This window comes from Taudactylus pleione, unplaced genomic scaffold (genome assembly GCF_031769625.1).
Source record: "Taudactylus pleione unplaced genomic scaffold, aTauple2 ptg000201l, whole genome shotgun sequence".
Lineage (NCBI taxonomy): Eukaryota > Metazoa > Chordata > Amphibia > Anura > Myobatrachidae > Taudactylus > Taudactylus pleione.
Genome location: NW_028284603.1, coordinates 56,464,348 through 56,478,280, shown reverse-complemented (window position 1 = coordinate 56,478,280; position 13,933 = coordinate 56,464,348). Strand labels below are relative to the sequence as shown.

Genomic DNA, 13,933 nt, shown 5'->3' with positions numbered 1-13,933 from the left:
TTTATTAACAGTTTCTTATATAGCGCAGCATATTCTGTTGCTCTTTACAATTGGAAACATTTATAGAACAAAACAGAATAATAACAGACAGACATAGAGGTAAGAGGGCCCTGCTTGCAAGCTTACAATCTATAGAATGTATAAGGTACTGAATTGTCCTAGTGATGCATCATTTAAAGCATAATAATAAAACATACTGGGGCAGATGTATGAAGCTCTGGAAAGTGATAAAGTGCAGAGTGCTAAACGATCAACCAATCAGCTCACAACTGTCATGTTATAGACTGTGTTTGAAAAATGACAGGTGGGAGCGGATTGGTTGGTCGTTTATCACTATGCACTTTATCACTTTCCAGAGCTTCATACATCTGCCACATTGACTGTAATTCAGGAAATGCTGTATTCATAATGTGCTACAATGCATTCATACATCTGCCACATTGACTGTAATTCAGGAAATGCTGTATTCATAAAGTCAGTGCTACAATGCATTTGAACAGATGGAGGTGTACATGCTTTTATGAATGCGTACACAAATGTTTAATTGTACAAGGCTATGGTTTGCACTATGACAAGCTCATAGCCAGGTAATGATTAGACATTGTGCAACAAAACTTAAAAAAAAGCAATGGGAGAATATTCATCAGCAAAAACTATAGCATCAGATGATGGGGCAATGGGATCTAAAGTGGTTATATCATTCAAATGTGTATATAATTAGAATAAAGCCCCTTCCCCTGATGATTAGTTACCCCTGACACACGTTTCACTGCGCTCTGCAGGATGGTGAGGGACAATGCTGCAGGTAAGGTGGGTAATGTTACGGGGGGGGGGTGATCTATTGCAACTTAAAGGGTAACACCAATGACCCAAAAATATTTATTGCCCTGGTGGGTGGGGTGCTATACATATATAGTGACACATGGTGGAGGAGGGGAGGGGGTAGAGCCACAGCAGGAGTCTATGGACACTGATGGGAGAAGTTATGCAACTGTGGCTCTATTATCACTGGGGAATGGGAGGTACTGATACAATGTGGACATATTGACATAATGGGGTCTATTCATAAAGCAGAGAAGAGCCCTGTTTAGCTGAAATCAGGGCTCTTCTCTGCTTCATGCAATTCATGGAGCAAGTTACCATGGAGAAGGTTATTCCTTCTCTAACGGCACCCCTGCTCGATACATGAAGAGCATCACCATACTTTTGTATGGTGAGTGCTATTCATAGAAGAATGGAAAGCTCAGCTTTTCCTTCCTCTACTGCGGCACAGATTCGCCATCTGAGGATGGCATAATTTGTACCACAAGCCGAACAGAGCAGGGAAATTGCATACTTCCCTGCTCTCTGTCAGGCACCTGGGGCTGGCTCCGCTCATTTTCCCCACGTCCTTTGCAGCAGGTCTGACGTGACCTGCTGCTCTCAGATGCCAGGGCATGCACAGTGAGAAGCAGGTATATCGGGCTCTCGATATGTCTGTATTCTCACTGCATACAGGGATCACCAAGGGCCGGACAGCTTCCGAAGATGCCGGAGAGGTTAGTATACATGAATGGCTACTAAATGTCACTATATATCGCATCGATGTGATGCGATATATAGTGATATTTATTAGAAGCCACTTCATGTTTTTTTATGAATAGACCCAATTATTTTCAATAAAAATATTTTTAAACACTGAAAAAATATGTTGTTAAGTAGTTATAATGAATATCACTTACTATTATTCACTTCCATCAATGGGCTCACTATCGACGATCAATGGTCTTTAACCATTGGGGGAAACCATCGATGGTTCGGGTCTGACATTTGGATGGCCATTGACCAACAATGTTTAGTAATAAACAATCAATGGTTTCCTCCAGAGTTTTACCACCGATGGGGGAATTCCGATGACATAATCCCATTGCTTTCCAGCACTGCGCATGTACGGTCACAGTCCAAATACTTTGCGCATGCGAAATGCTGAAAAGAGATGAGAGGAAACCATTGATTGTTACTAACCATTGATGGTCAATGGCCATCTCAATGTCAGTCTGGTTACACAGTACATTTTCCTCCCTTACATGAAAGGGAAGCCCAACACCAACCTCAAGCCTGCTCTCTGCTTTCTAATCCTGATAATTATGTGTAGCAAGTCAAATTAAAAGAGATTTTACTGGTTATTGATGGAGGGATATCCTTTCATATACAGTAAGTGAGGTGGAGGTACTATGTGATCATGCAGTATAGAATTAGAGGATCACACCACCCAATTTTCAAAGTTAGTGAATTGTGAAATAGAGTGTAAAGCTGTGGTATCCACAGGACAGGGGACTTGACCGAGTCGCAATTGGCTGTGGCAATGCCACAACTAGCTCCCCCCTCACCTCCTCTAAAAACTCACATGCACAGTCACATAGACCTGTGTCAGGTGTGCGCGGTACCTGTTCAGGGCTGCTCTGCGGTCAACAGGACATATTCCAATATTCCAGCAGTCAGGGCGGATTGCAGGAGAGCGACAGGAGAGGTCATCCAGAGGCCCCCACACAGTTGCAACCATTACCCCACGGTGCCTCTTTAGGTGCCTCAATGGCAGCCCTGCCAGGCTCCAGGCGCTACTGGGTCCTGGTCTGCCCCCTGGCAGTGTTGCAGACATGATGTAAATCTGTTGTGATGCTGCCAGGTGCTGGAAGAGCTGAGCAGTCCAGAGACAGAGGAGCGCAGCGCGACTTAAGCTAAAGGAATCACCCGGCAAAGGGCATGGCATGGTGGTGGCAGGGGGGGAAGGGGGCACATTTCATGTGAGCAGGATTAAGAAAAATAGAGGGTGTCAATTTTATTGGTAGGGGCTCCACAAATTAGCTGTCCTTGGGTCCCCGCAAACCTTAATTTGGCCCTGCCAGCAGTTAGGGTAAAGGTGATGACTTTCAGGATGGCATTTGGAGGTATGGAGCATAAAGGTCAGTACTATAGGCCGACCTCAATAGTCACATATATGGAGCGCCAGCATGATAATGAAGTCCTGGCAAGCAATATGAACTTGCTGTCTATAGGAGCAGACTTATAACAACCAGGGGGAAAGTGCTTTGATATTATATGGTGCTTTAAATTGAAAATGTAAGCAATAGTGAGGTAATATTTTCCAAAATACTTTTGAGGCTATAAAATGTGTGGTAGAAGGAATGTGATCCTCATGTCACAAGTATGTGTCAGTGTTCTGTTTCAAAAATGCTAAATAAAATGGACTACAATTACAATGCAGCACAATGCACAAAAAAAATCAGACACATATGATAAAAGTCATGCATCTTACTGTGTTTGTATCTGATGATCAAGTCAGGCAGGAAAGCAAATTCAATCGACAAAGTGTTTTGAACAGAAGGTCACACTAAACTTGCTGTAATTTTCATATTTTCTGTGTTCATGTCTACTGAGTCATGAAATAATCTGTATATTGCCTTGTGCCCCTGCACCAGAAAGTTCACAGAGGGCTCCAGGAAAATCACAGACATTCGGCTATCAGTTTATATAAAACTCTATGTATGTAGTAGTGGATTAACAATGATGGAATCATGGTACTGAAATTGCTGGAAAATGAATAATTCCAACGTTATGCACTGGTTTATTCATTATAGTGTAATAACTGCCTATAGATGCTGTGGTCACTGTTACTAAGCTTTATATGGTAAAGGTTTAGTCAGGAATGATTACAGCATTAATTATACCTGACGGCTGAATAACCTAACATATAGAAAGGGCAACAGCAGCCTATTACCATTAATAAGGACATAGGATAGTTTGCTAACACAGGATGAAGCCCAAATGTCAGTATGGAGTCTGCAAGGAAGCTCTTAGGGGTAAATTTATCGAGTTTGTGTAGCCGTAATTTACTGATAAAAGGTGGAAAGTGAATGACACTCAGTTCCCCAGGAAAACTAATTGGCAAAGATTTACTACCTTATGCTAATGCAAAATTCCTTTCAGCTAATGCGGGGATCCATGCAACTGCAAGAGGAAACCCGTGCCAGCCATCATGCCAACCGTCATCATTAGTATCAGCACATTCACCAGCCCCATGCTAGGTGCAAGATACCCAACAGAAACAAGCTTTCCTGCCCCGCACGCACAAATTACATGGAGCTTTAGATACATGCCCACAACTCTCCCATGACACTCCCACAATGCAGGATGGCTCCAAGCACTCACATTGTTGGCATCCAATTCCAGACCAAAAATGCCCAATTTTATAGAAAGACAGACCCAGCCAAGTTCCAGCCAACTCACAATAGGACAGACATATGCAAACAATGCGTAAATTCACATCTGCGAGCACAGAGATCCAACCGAGTGTTTTATTTTTCTGCAAGTTAAAAAACAAAATCACCTGTCTAAACAATTTTCCAAGTTTGCATTGTTGTTTTTCTGTATTATATTTACCTTGTGTGCTTTTGAAAAGCAAGCAAACCTCAATGTAACGCTTACTAAGCTAATGGGATTTCTCAGCTCCCAAAATACCGTCAGCATCTAACCAAAGTTTCATATTAAACCCCTTTTCCACTGACTTGAAAATCCCGGGTTATTACACATCAACACGCAAAAACCCGGGATTTTTGTCAGTGGAAATGGCTCCACCCAGGTCCAGTCACCCGGGGATCCTTCCAGGGTAACTAGCAGGGTTTTACATGGAAAGGACCTGGATGAGCTGCAGTGTCGTCCTGTCCCGTTTACAGCACAATGAGAGCCACATCCGCAAGGAGATGATGTCATTACGGGTGCTGTGTGAGCGGTGCCTATCTGGAAATAACCCAGATCGGCGCCACGGTGAAAAAGGCTTCTGTCTTGGGTCTGACCTGGTTTGGAACTGTGGGCTCGATTCAGACCCGCTCGCTAGATGCGTTCGCACGCAGCGAAAGTATACAAATCTGCGATCGTACGGCAAGGCATTACCACACCCACTATGTCTGAGCGTGCGATCGCAGTGTGTATGCAGACGCCCAGCAGCCTGTCTTAAGATGTCCATTTATGCACGACATCTCCAGGATGTATATGCAACCATCGGTAACATTGAGTACCATCGGAATGGAAGCGATCGCAGGACTATTGGCTGACCATATCCTACCGCAAGCACTGCGAGTGATTCAGTGTGATTTTCAAGCATGTGATGTGTACTATGACGCTGTGTCTTCATTATGCACGCCTCTGAAATGGCGTTGAGACGCTCAGGCACGCCTGCGTTCTCACTACAACTCCCCAGTTTTCATGGACCATCCCCTGTCACCACCCACAAATGGCTTGTCCTGTCACTCTAGCTAGCGAGGCGTTCCCGTTCGCATGGACTAGTTTGCCCATGCGCACTGCAATAGGTACGCATGCGCAGATTGCAAACATTGGCAGGCTGCGTGCGAACGCAGCCTAGCGAGCGGGTCTGAGTCAGGCCCTGTGTTCCAAATCCCCGGTCAGATCTAGGACTTTGGTGGAAAAGTGATAAAATTCAGCAAGTGTTTACGGGTCTACCTGACAGTTTTCTCAATGAAGGAACGGTGTTGATACATCCCTGAGTATATGCACAGTACACTGCAGCATATCAAATGATGTCAGGTTCCTGGACATCTTACCTAAAAGCCAGAGCAAAGGGTTAGGAGTCAGAATTTTATTTTTAAGAGATTGTGTTTATGTTATTAAGTAACAAAGCTTCCAGGTCATAACAATGACGGCATATGATTACCCCAGTATTGTACATTCACACATTTTTCCAGCCTGTGCTCCCATCACACACATCATACCGTTTGTGCCTCTTCACACACCATATACCAGTTTATGCCTCTTGCACAAATATTTTCTTTACACACATTAAAGGACAACTAAGCCACAAAATTTCAATTTTAGATATGGCCCATGAAGGCAACATTTTCAGTGTTGGTCACTACAGCTCTGTTAAAAAATGAAAAGCGTTAGAAAGTATGACATGAAGGAAAAAACAAACAGAAAAAGTCAGAATGCCAACATTTGAGTAACTGGAACATCACTGGAATGTCACTTGCCCCAACCTTTTAATAAATACACACAGTGCACTTCTGTAAAACAAGACCGCCAAGATGTCAGTCACACTTTGCCTCTACAGGGAGAGCGTACATATATATATATATATATACACACTAGCATATGTACCTGGTTAGACCTTAGATATTTATTGTTTCTATTTCAATCTCACCTCTCCAGTAACATTTTAATCCTTCACTTCTATAGTAATGCATCACTGCTATAGTAAGACATTACCCTCCCTCACCTGTGTACTAACACATTCCACTCCCTCACCCGTGTTGTAACACATTCGACATTCCCCTCCCTCACCTGTGTAGAAATATAACCCCTCCCTCACACCTGTAGTTACACATTACCCTCACTCACACCTGTAGTAACTTATTCCCCTCCCTCACCTCTGGAGTAACACATTCCCCTCCCTCACCTGTGCTGTAACACATTCCCTTCCTTCACCCCATAGTAACACATTTGACATTCCCCTCCTCCACCTGTGTAGTAACACATTTTCCTCTCTCACCTCTGTATTAACAGTGGGCCTGATTCAGAGTTGGGAATAGAGAGAGAGATAGCACTTAACTGTGTACCTGGACAAACCATGTTGCAATGCAAGGGGTGTAAATACATACATTTTATTTTGCATGTAGGGTAAATACTGGCTGCTTTTACATGTAGCCCACAAATACTGCACAGCTTTATTATTACAATTTAGATGTCAGTTTGGACACCTCCCTCCCAAATCTATCTCTCTGCACATTTTAAATCTGCCCCACCTGCAGTGCAGCATGGTTTCACCAAGATGATCAGTTGAGAGAGAGATCTCTCTCTATTCCCAACTCTGAATCAGGCCCTGTGTCCCTAACACTACACTCCATACTATACACTTACCCCCCTAATCCTCAACCCACTACTTTATGGTTACCCTCATAACCCTGCACGCAATACTGTGTCCTTATCCCCCTAACACTACGCCCAATACTGTGTCCTTATCCATCAACACTTAACCCAATACTGTACCCTTATACCCTAACCCTGCTACCAATGCTGTACCCTTACCTTATATCCCTGCATCAAATATTGGATCTTTACCCCCAAATCTTCCCTCACTATTCAAATAGAGGAGACGCACCAACTGCCAGTGATGTTTGGCTGCACTTGGGGTGACAGTTGGTGTGTGAATATGAACTGTACTACAGCCACGATGAGACAGTCAGACAGGACACTGCACAGGGGGAGGAAACATTTTACCCATTTTCAACCCCTTAGGAGTCAAATTTATAAAAAATTCCTTCTTATGGCTATATTCAATTAGCGGAGATAATATCGCCGGCGATAATAATGGCCGATTATCGCAGGTATTTGTACGATATTATCACACCCACGATAATCAGATAGTGTGAAATAGGCAAAAAATTTTCACCATCTCAGACTAGGTAAAAAAAAAAGCAAAATCCCTATTTTTGGCTAAAATGTGGACATTTTCTTTCAGAACCCTTTGGACACCCCCCTTATGATAAATTACACCAACAGTTGTTTGCAATTTGCATAATTTGGCTAAAATACCTGTCAAATTTTGAGTGAAAAAAAAAACAAATTGTTGAAAATGGGTTTAACGTATTGTTCTGGTATTACGGGGGGCTGTATGACATCAAAATGTACGTACCCCCAATTTACATGTAGCAGTAATTTCCCGGAAAAAAATAGCTTTTAATCATTTTTCGAAATTTTTTTCATATATATGCAAATTACAGCCAACCGACGCAACTGAAGTACCATAAATACCTTTACATTAATACACTTGTAAAATAATTTCCTATGGACGATAGCCTTTTTTTGGGATACAGACCTCTTTTCCTAGATGTCCTGACACCTACCCGTTTTCGCCCGTTTTTTTTGTGAAAAACGGGAGCGCACATGCCAGAATCAGCGATATCATGCAAAACCGGCCAGCGATATTATCACAGCTAATTGAATACAGCCCTTAGTGAGCACCTACGTCATGGAAGGAATATAGGCCCTGATTTTTATGTTTCTAGGGCCAGGGTTTGGGCTGGGCATTGATGAGTCAATCAATCAATCAATCAGAACATCTGATTATATTTATTATATATATATATATATATATATCATATATATATATATAAAATTTATATATTCATATTCAAATAGCGACTTGACTTGCTCCATAAGCCAGTCTGTGCTCCCTTAGCACACACTTAGCAGACCTGTGTCCCCTGCATGCAAATTATGCCTGCTTTTGGCCCGTTCAAACAGATTAAGCCAGCTTCTACCAAGAAAGATGGGAGATTTGCCCCATTCTACATACCACTGGCAGATGCAGCAGCAACATATGAATTTTGAGGAGTGGTGGGGGAAAGGCTGGCTTCAGTAGCGCTAGGTACATCCTAAGTGCTGTGACCACACAAAGGGACACAGGTCGCTATTTGGGTAAGATACTGAAAGAAATCTCTGACGACAGAACTGTTGACATGTAGCAGCGCCATCATATCCTGTTCAACTGTGATAAATGGCGATACAGGAAGATCTTGGCACTAAAATAACTCAGCTACAGTATTGATACAATGACCCCTGAATTCTTATGAATATTGGTTCAGCCTACATAATTGGTGCAGCTCCCTCTGTATTAAAAGTGTACCTACCACCTGCACAAAAGTGGAGGGATGCGATTTATGGGCTAAACCAACATACCATCATTCTAATTGCTAGAAAATACTGACATCACTTAATAACATTCATGAAGCCAGATATACAGTATATTTATAACATACTGGATCCTAGTGAAAAGATGCATGCTCATGATGCATGCTCCATCCAAAACATGGATACATCCAAACAGGGACGCATTAAATCCCGAGGGGGCCTGTGTAACCCACCCCCCAGGCCACGTGGGTCCCTCTTCCTCTCCGGTGCATCTTCCTTGTGACATTCTGGATGATAGCGCATATGCATAAGAGAGCAAAGGCTCTGGCACAGTGCCAGCATCTTTGCATTCACTGAGCGACGCCATCTTACCGAAGATGTCACTGGGAAGATGGAGCCGCGGAGTAGGAGGGACCCAGTAGCTGGCACAAGGTAAGTATAATACGGGTGCAGGGAGTGCTGTACGGGGCCCCCCTGGATCCAGGTGCCCGTGTGCACCACACAGCCTGCACCCATTATAAATAACGCCTATGTATCCACAGAGTGTTGGTGACAAATCCAATCTAAAAGCTACTGCTACTAGCACCCTATAGTAATTTTCATACAATATTCTCTGCAGAAAAAAATGTCATGACATTTTGTAATGGCTTACCTCTAACAAGGCAATAGCAAACACATCAAACTAAATGTTAACTACACTGTCTGCATTGTAGATATAACATTCCCTTTTCCATTGCGTAAGGAATGGCTTTTAATAAATAATTATATTTCAAACTCCATCTCTAAGCAACAGCATGGCAGTATGTGCTCAGTAACAAGCTGGAGTACAGAGACGTAATGCTGCGGCTCGCATTTATTGTATTACTTATAAGTGCAAAATGATTACTTATTTATTTCTACATAGACACAAGGGGGGCAATACAATCTCTTGTAGAAGGAAATCAGCCGTAAAATGCACCTAAAATACCTGGCCATACTTTTAAAGATTAATTACCAGATGTACATTATGCACAATAAAAAGCTGTGAAGAGTCTGCAGCCCCTGCTGGTGTTTTCTTCATGTTCATGGCTAATTTATTTTAACTCTATTTACATAACAGCTACAGATTATGATTGAAACATTGGATTAATACTATGGATTAAGATTTGAGGCATGTTGCAAGTGTTTTGGGTGACTCTCTCTTTCATTTTTATCTCTTCAGCTGGGTACACACTGAGGCTGATTCAGCAGTTGGCAATTCCGTCCTGCTAAAATTCAAATACTGCAGGAGGCATCAGAAGTGAAGAGACGCCTCCTGTCAGCATCTGCGATCCCAGCGCTGCGACCTAGGTTGCAGCCTGGGATCACCATCGTGACCATCTGTGCTGCACCGTACAGCTAAGTAAGCCTCAGCGTTTACGCAGGCTGGCCGGCTTGCGCGTATTATGGACACAGACCCTAGTCTTGCTCATCCCAGAAAATGGGGGCAACGCACCCCAGTTTCCGGGGACACCGGCAGTCCCCATCCCCCAAATACCTCTGCCTGTCAATCAGACAGAGGCATAGGAGGGCCTGCGTGGGCTCTTGCAGGACCCACTCTGCACATGCGCAGAACAAGTCCAGCGCATGTGCAGATTTCCGGTAATCGGGAATCTGCTTGAGGTTCTGAGTCCTCTATAGAATCAGGCCCACTATAATGTGGATCGGAACGATATATCGTACACATCGTATAGTGTGTACGCCCAATCCGACATTCGCGATGGTTGTTCATCGCATCGTCCCATCTGCTGTTCTGCACTGCAGATGGCACGATGCAATGAATGACGCGGTGCAGTTACATGCAACATGTAATGACACATTGCGCTTTTGGACATTGGATTGTGCGGTGTGCGGTGCTCACAATGTATCGCACTGACGCTGGATCGCATGGTGTGTACCCGATTTTAGATATGCTCAGTAAACATTTAAATACTACCATGTGTTGCAGATCACAGATGAATGTGACACAGGCTAATAGTAACAGCGATATTGTCAGAAAGCTTCCTAATCATACATCTAATAAAATGTTTTGAAAGAAATTATGTAAAATGTCAGTTATTAATTTTGTCACTTTTCGTTCAATTTGCTATCTAATAACGTCTCAATCTCAATCCATTTGTTACGGTAGGCAGATTCTGCATGGAACCTCCGTAGGCTGCAAGCACAATCTGCCTTCTGAAGTTAATGCGCGGCAGTGGCGGCTTCATGAATCTGCCCCTAACTTTTTATATGACAATTTGTGGTTGACTGAGTTTATAACTTCTGCATTCAGGTAAACTATACTAGATTTCCATGGCAAAATTATCAGTAGCAAAAGTCCGAAATTTTGGTTTCATCTAGGGTGAGTCTACAGTTGTCACCTATCTAGTATTTGGCCAATAGCAGACAGTAAAAACTGGACTAAGACCCAATGATAAGTCTATAGCTGCAATTATATTTTCAAGAGAATGTCACAATTCCAATCTAAAATTAAGAGAGTTGAAGGGGAAAAATTTAAACCAGGCAAATAAAAATCGTCCCAACACAATTTTCAGCACAGACTCTACTACACAATAGTCAATTAACAAACATAATTTTAGTAAGACTAAGTTGTATACTTTGCTATTGGCCAAACCAATCAGAATCGACATTGCACAGCATCCAGCTATGCAGACACTGAACTCCAGGCAACCAAAGTAATGGGTTTGTAATGTTTGGAAGGGCACTTATTGCAAATGGCTTGTGAAACATGATCCCTCAATTGTGCATTAAATATATTGTTAGTATATATTACAGTATATGAACTACTTATTTTCTCCTCACACTCAGTACACCACAAAATTCATAGTATACATCATAAGGCAACCCACGCAATTGACTCAGTTGCTTTCAAAATCGAACAATGTTCTGTTTGACAAATCTGTTTAAGCAAAAACAAAAAAAAACATTTTGTGAAACATGGAGTTGTCAAATTTGTGCGTATTAATGTATGCTTTAAAATAGATCTCCACCATAAATTCTGTAAAAAGACAAAAGAAGTTAGCATTGTGAATATGCGAATATGAGTGTTCTGCACTGCATATCAATGGTAAACATGGATTTGTGTTTATGTGTTTTTGGTGGTACTTACACAATCTCATCATTTTGGAACTCTAGTTGTCCACATGTATCTTCAAAGTCTTCCCCGCCACCTCTTGCTGTGCCCTCGACAGTTTTATAGGGTACAATAACATTTCCCCGAGCTCCAGAGGTTCTCAGAACTTTCACTTCCATGGTGCCAACACTCTCACTTATATGGTTAAGTGGCTCCTCAAATGTAAATATGCCAGCATGATCATCATCAAAGATGGTTACTGTGGCTGTAGAAGGTGATCCAAGGCAAGCAAGAGATGTTACATGGTTGGATTCAGCATTCACTTCTGCGATCTCAGCGTTAACTCGTACATTGCTAAGATGAACCACAAAGTTTTCATCTTCTTCAAAGATGTCATCATCAATAATGCCAACCCTAATCTCTTTCTGGGTCTCACCAGGTTTAAAAACAACTGTCCCTTCAGTAAATTCATAATCTGAACCAGCATTGGCAGTACCATCTTCTGTTCTGAAGTCTACAAACACTGTGTTGGTCAAATCACCTCCACGACGCACAATTGTTAGTGCCACTGTTCCACAGTTTTCTAGGCACTGGTAAGTTACTTGTTCAAAGTAAAGCTTACTAACTGGGTCATTTTCTACAACTTCATTATTAACCTCGTGCATACTGACAGCTTTCCGTGCTTGATCTGCTGCATGCCTTTTCAATATATTGCCAGCGCCAGTCATCAAACGTGTGGCTTGGATGCGATAAAATGCTCTGCTTTTTTGCTGTTGACTTAAAACTTGATAGTTAGCCAACTCAATCAACTGCTCCATTTCTTTATCAGGGTGCTTTTGCTTCAGTTCTTTCAAGATCCTAGCCATATCTCTTCTTGCTTCTTCATCATCTTGGTCCTTCTGGTCAACTTCTAGAACTAATGAGCCATCAATAAAGTTTTCTGTGTGAGAGTTGAGAACCTTTCCATCCATTTCAATGTCAGCTTTGGATGATGGTCTATCTCCTTCTGTTTCAATGATCATGCCCCTTTGTTTTCCAGCTCGGTACCTCTTGTAGACATACTTGTAGAACAAGAGTCTCCTGTCTGCCACCCAAGCAAACATGACACAAATTGGAAAGAAAAAGAAAGTAAGCAAGCTTTCCCAGACTTCAACGATACCAGGTGAAAAAACTGATAAGATCATATACAACCAAGTGTAGGCAAAAATACTCCACGCTGCAGTGACAAAAAAAACTCTGAGATGTTTTATCTTCCTTATTTCTCCGTCAGGTACAACATATACACAAAGGGCAATAATGATGAACATATTGAATGCAGCACTGCCTACAATAGTACTAGGACCAAGATCCCCTGCTTGAAAGTTATGTCCACATACTTCAATCACAGAAAGGAGAATTTCTGGAGCAGATGACCCCAGGGCCATAAGGGTCAAGTTGGAAACAGTCTCATTCCATATCCTCACTGTTGTCTTTGTGGTTTCACCATTTGATTTTTTTATGGTTATTTCCTTTTCTTGAGATGTAATAACTTCAATAGAGGACATGAATCGATCGGCTATGATTGATACTCCTAGGAACATGTAGACCATAGCAACAAAATATACGGTAGCTCTTGCAATTTTGTCACCATACGATGGATTCTGTGGCTCCCAAATAGGTAAAATGACTCCTTCCTTGCAATAATAGGAACCAGTACATATTCTAGTTTTATTTTTCGTTTCTGGAGCTGCGGTTGTTTCACCACAAATTGTTCCCACATGGCACAACAGAGGCACAATGACAAGCAGGGGGAATCCAGCAGGCAAGGTAGATATTTTGCTTATTACCAACATGATGATGACTACACAAGACAACCCTCGGAATGCCTAGCAATCTGAAATAATAACAAAGAAACAATACATTAAATTTCATCATCATTGACATCATATTTTAGTTTTTAATATCAGCTACAAGATACTATTAAATGGATATTTGGGCCTAAAAGCAGTTCATTTATTTATTATTTATATTATCAACTATACGTCTGCTGCTGGAAATACTATTGTTACTAAGCAATCACCATTATAACATTTGACTTAATCTTTGTTTAGCTGTGCAAAATAAATAAATCATATATTTTATAATGTGGTCTTTATCTAGTTAAACAAACTTTTAAATTAC

General features: G+C 41.9%; 1 protein-coding gene across 24 annotated transcripts in view; it reads right to left on the bottom strand.

Annotated features, from left to right (window-relative positions):
• Positions 1-13,618, bottom strand: part of LOC148518421 (sodium/calcium exchanger 1) — a 369,187-nt gene extending 355,569 nt beyond the window's left edge. For all 24 annotated transcript variants that reach the window (XM_088477623.1, XM_088477627.1, XM_088477628.1 and 21 more), the window contains exon 1: positions 11,810-13,618. In XM_088477623.1, the coding sequence (XP_088333749.1) occupies positions 11,810-13,605 (1,796 nt within the window). In that variant the 5' untranslated portion in view covers positions 13,606-13,618. The remainder of the gene's footprint in view (positions 1-11,809) is intronic.
• Positions 13,619-13,933: the final 315 nt, after the last annotated feature.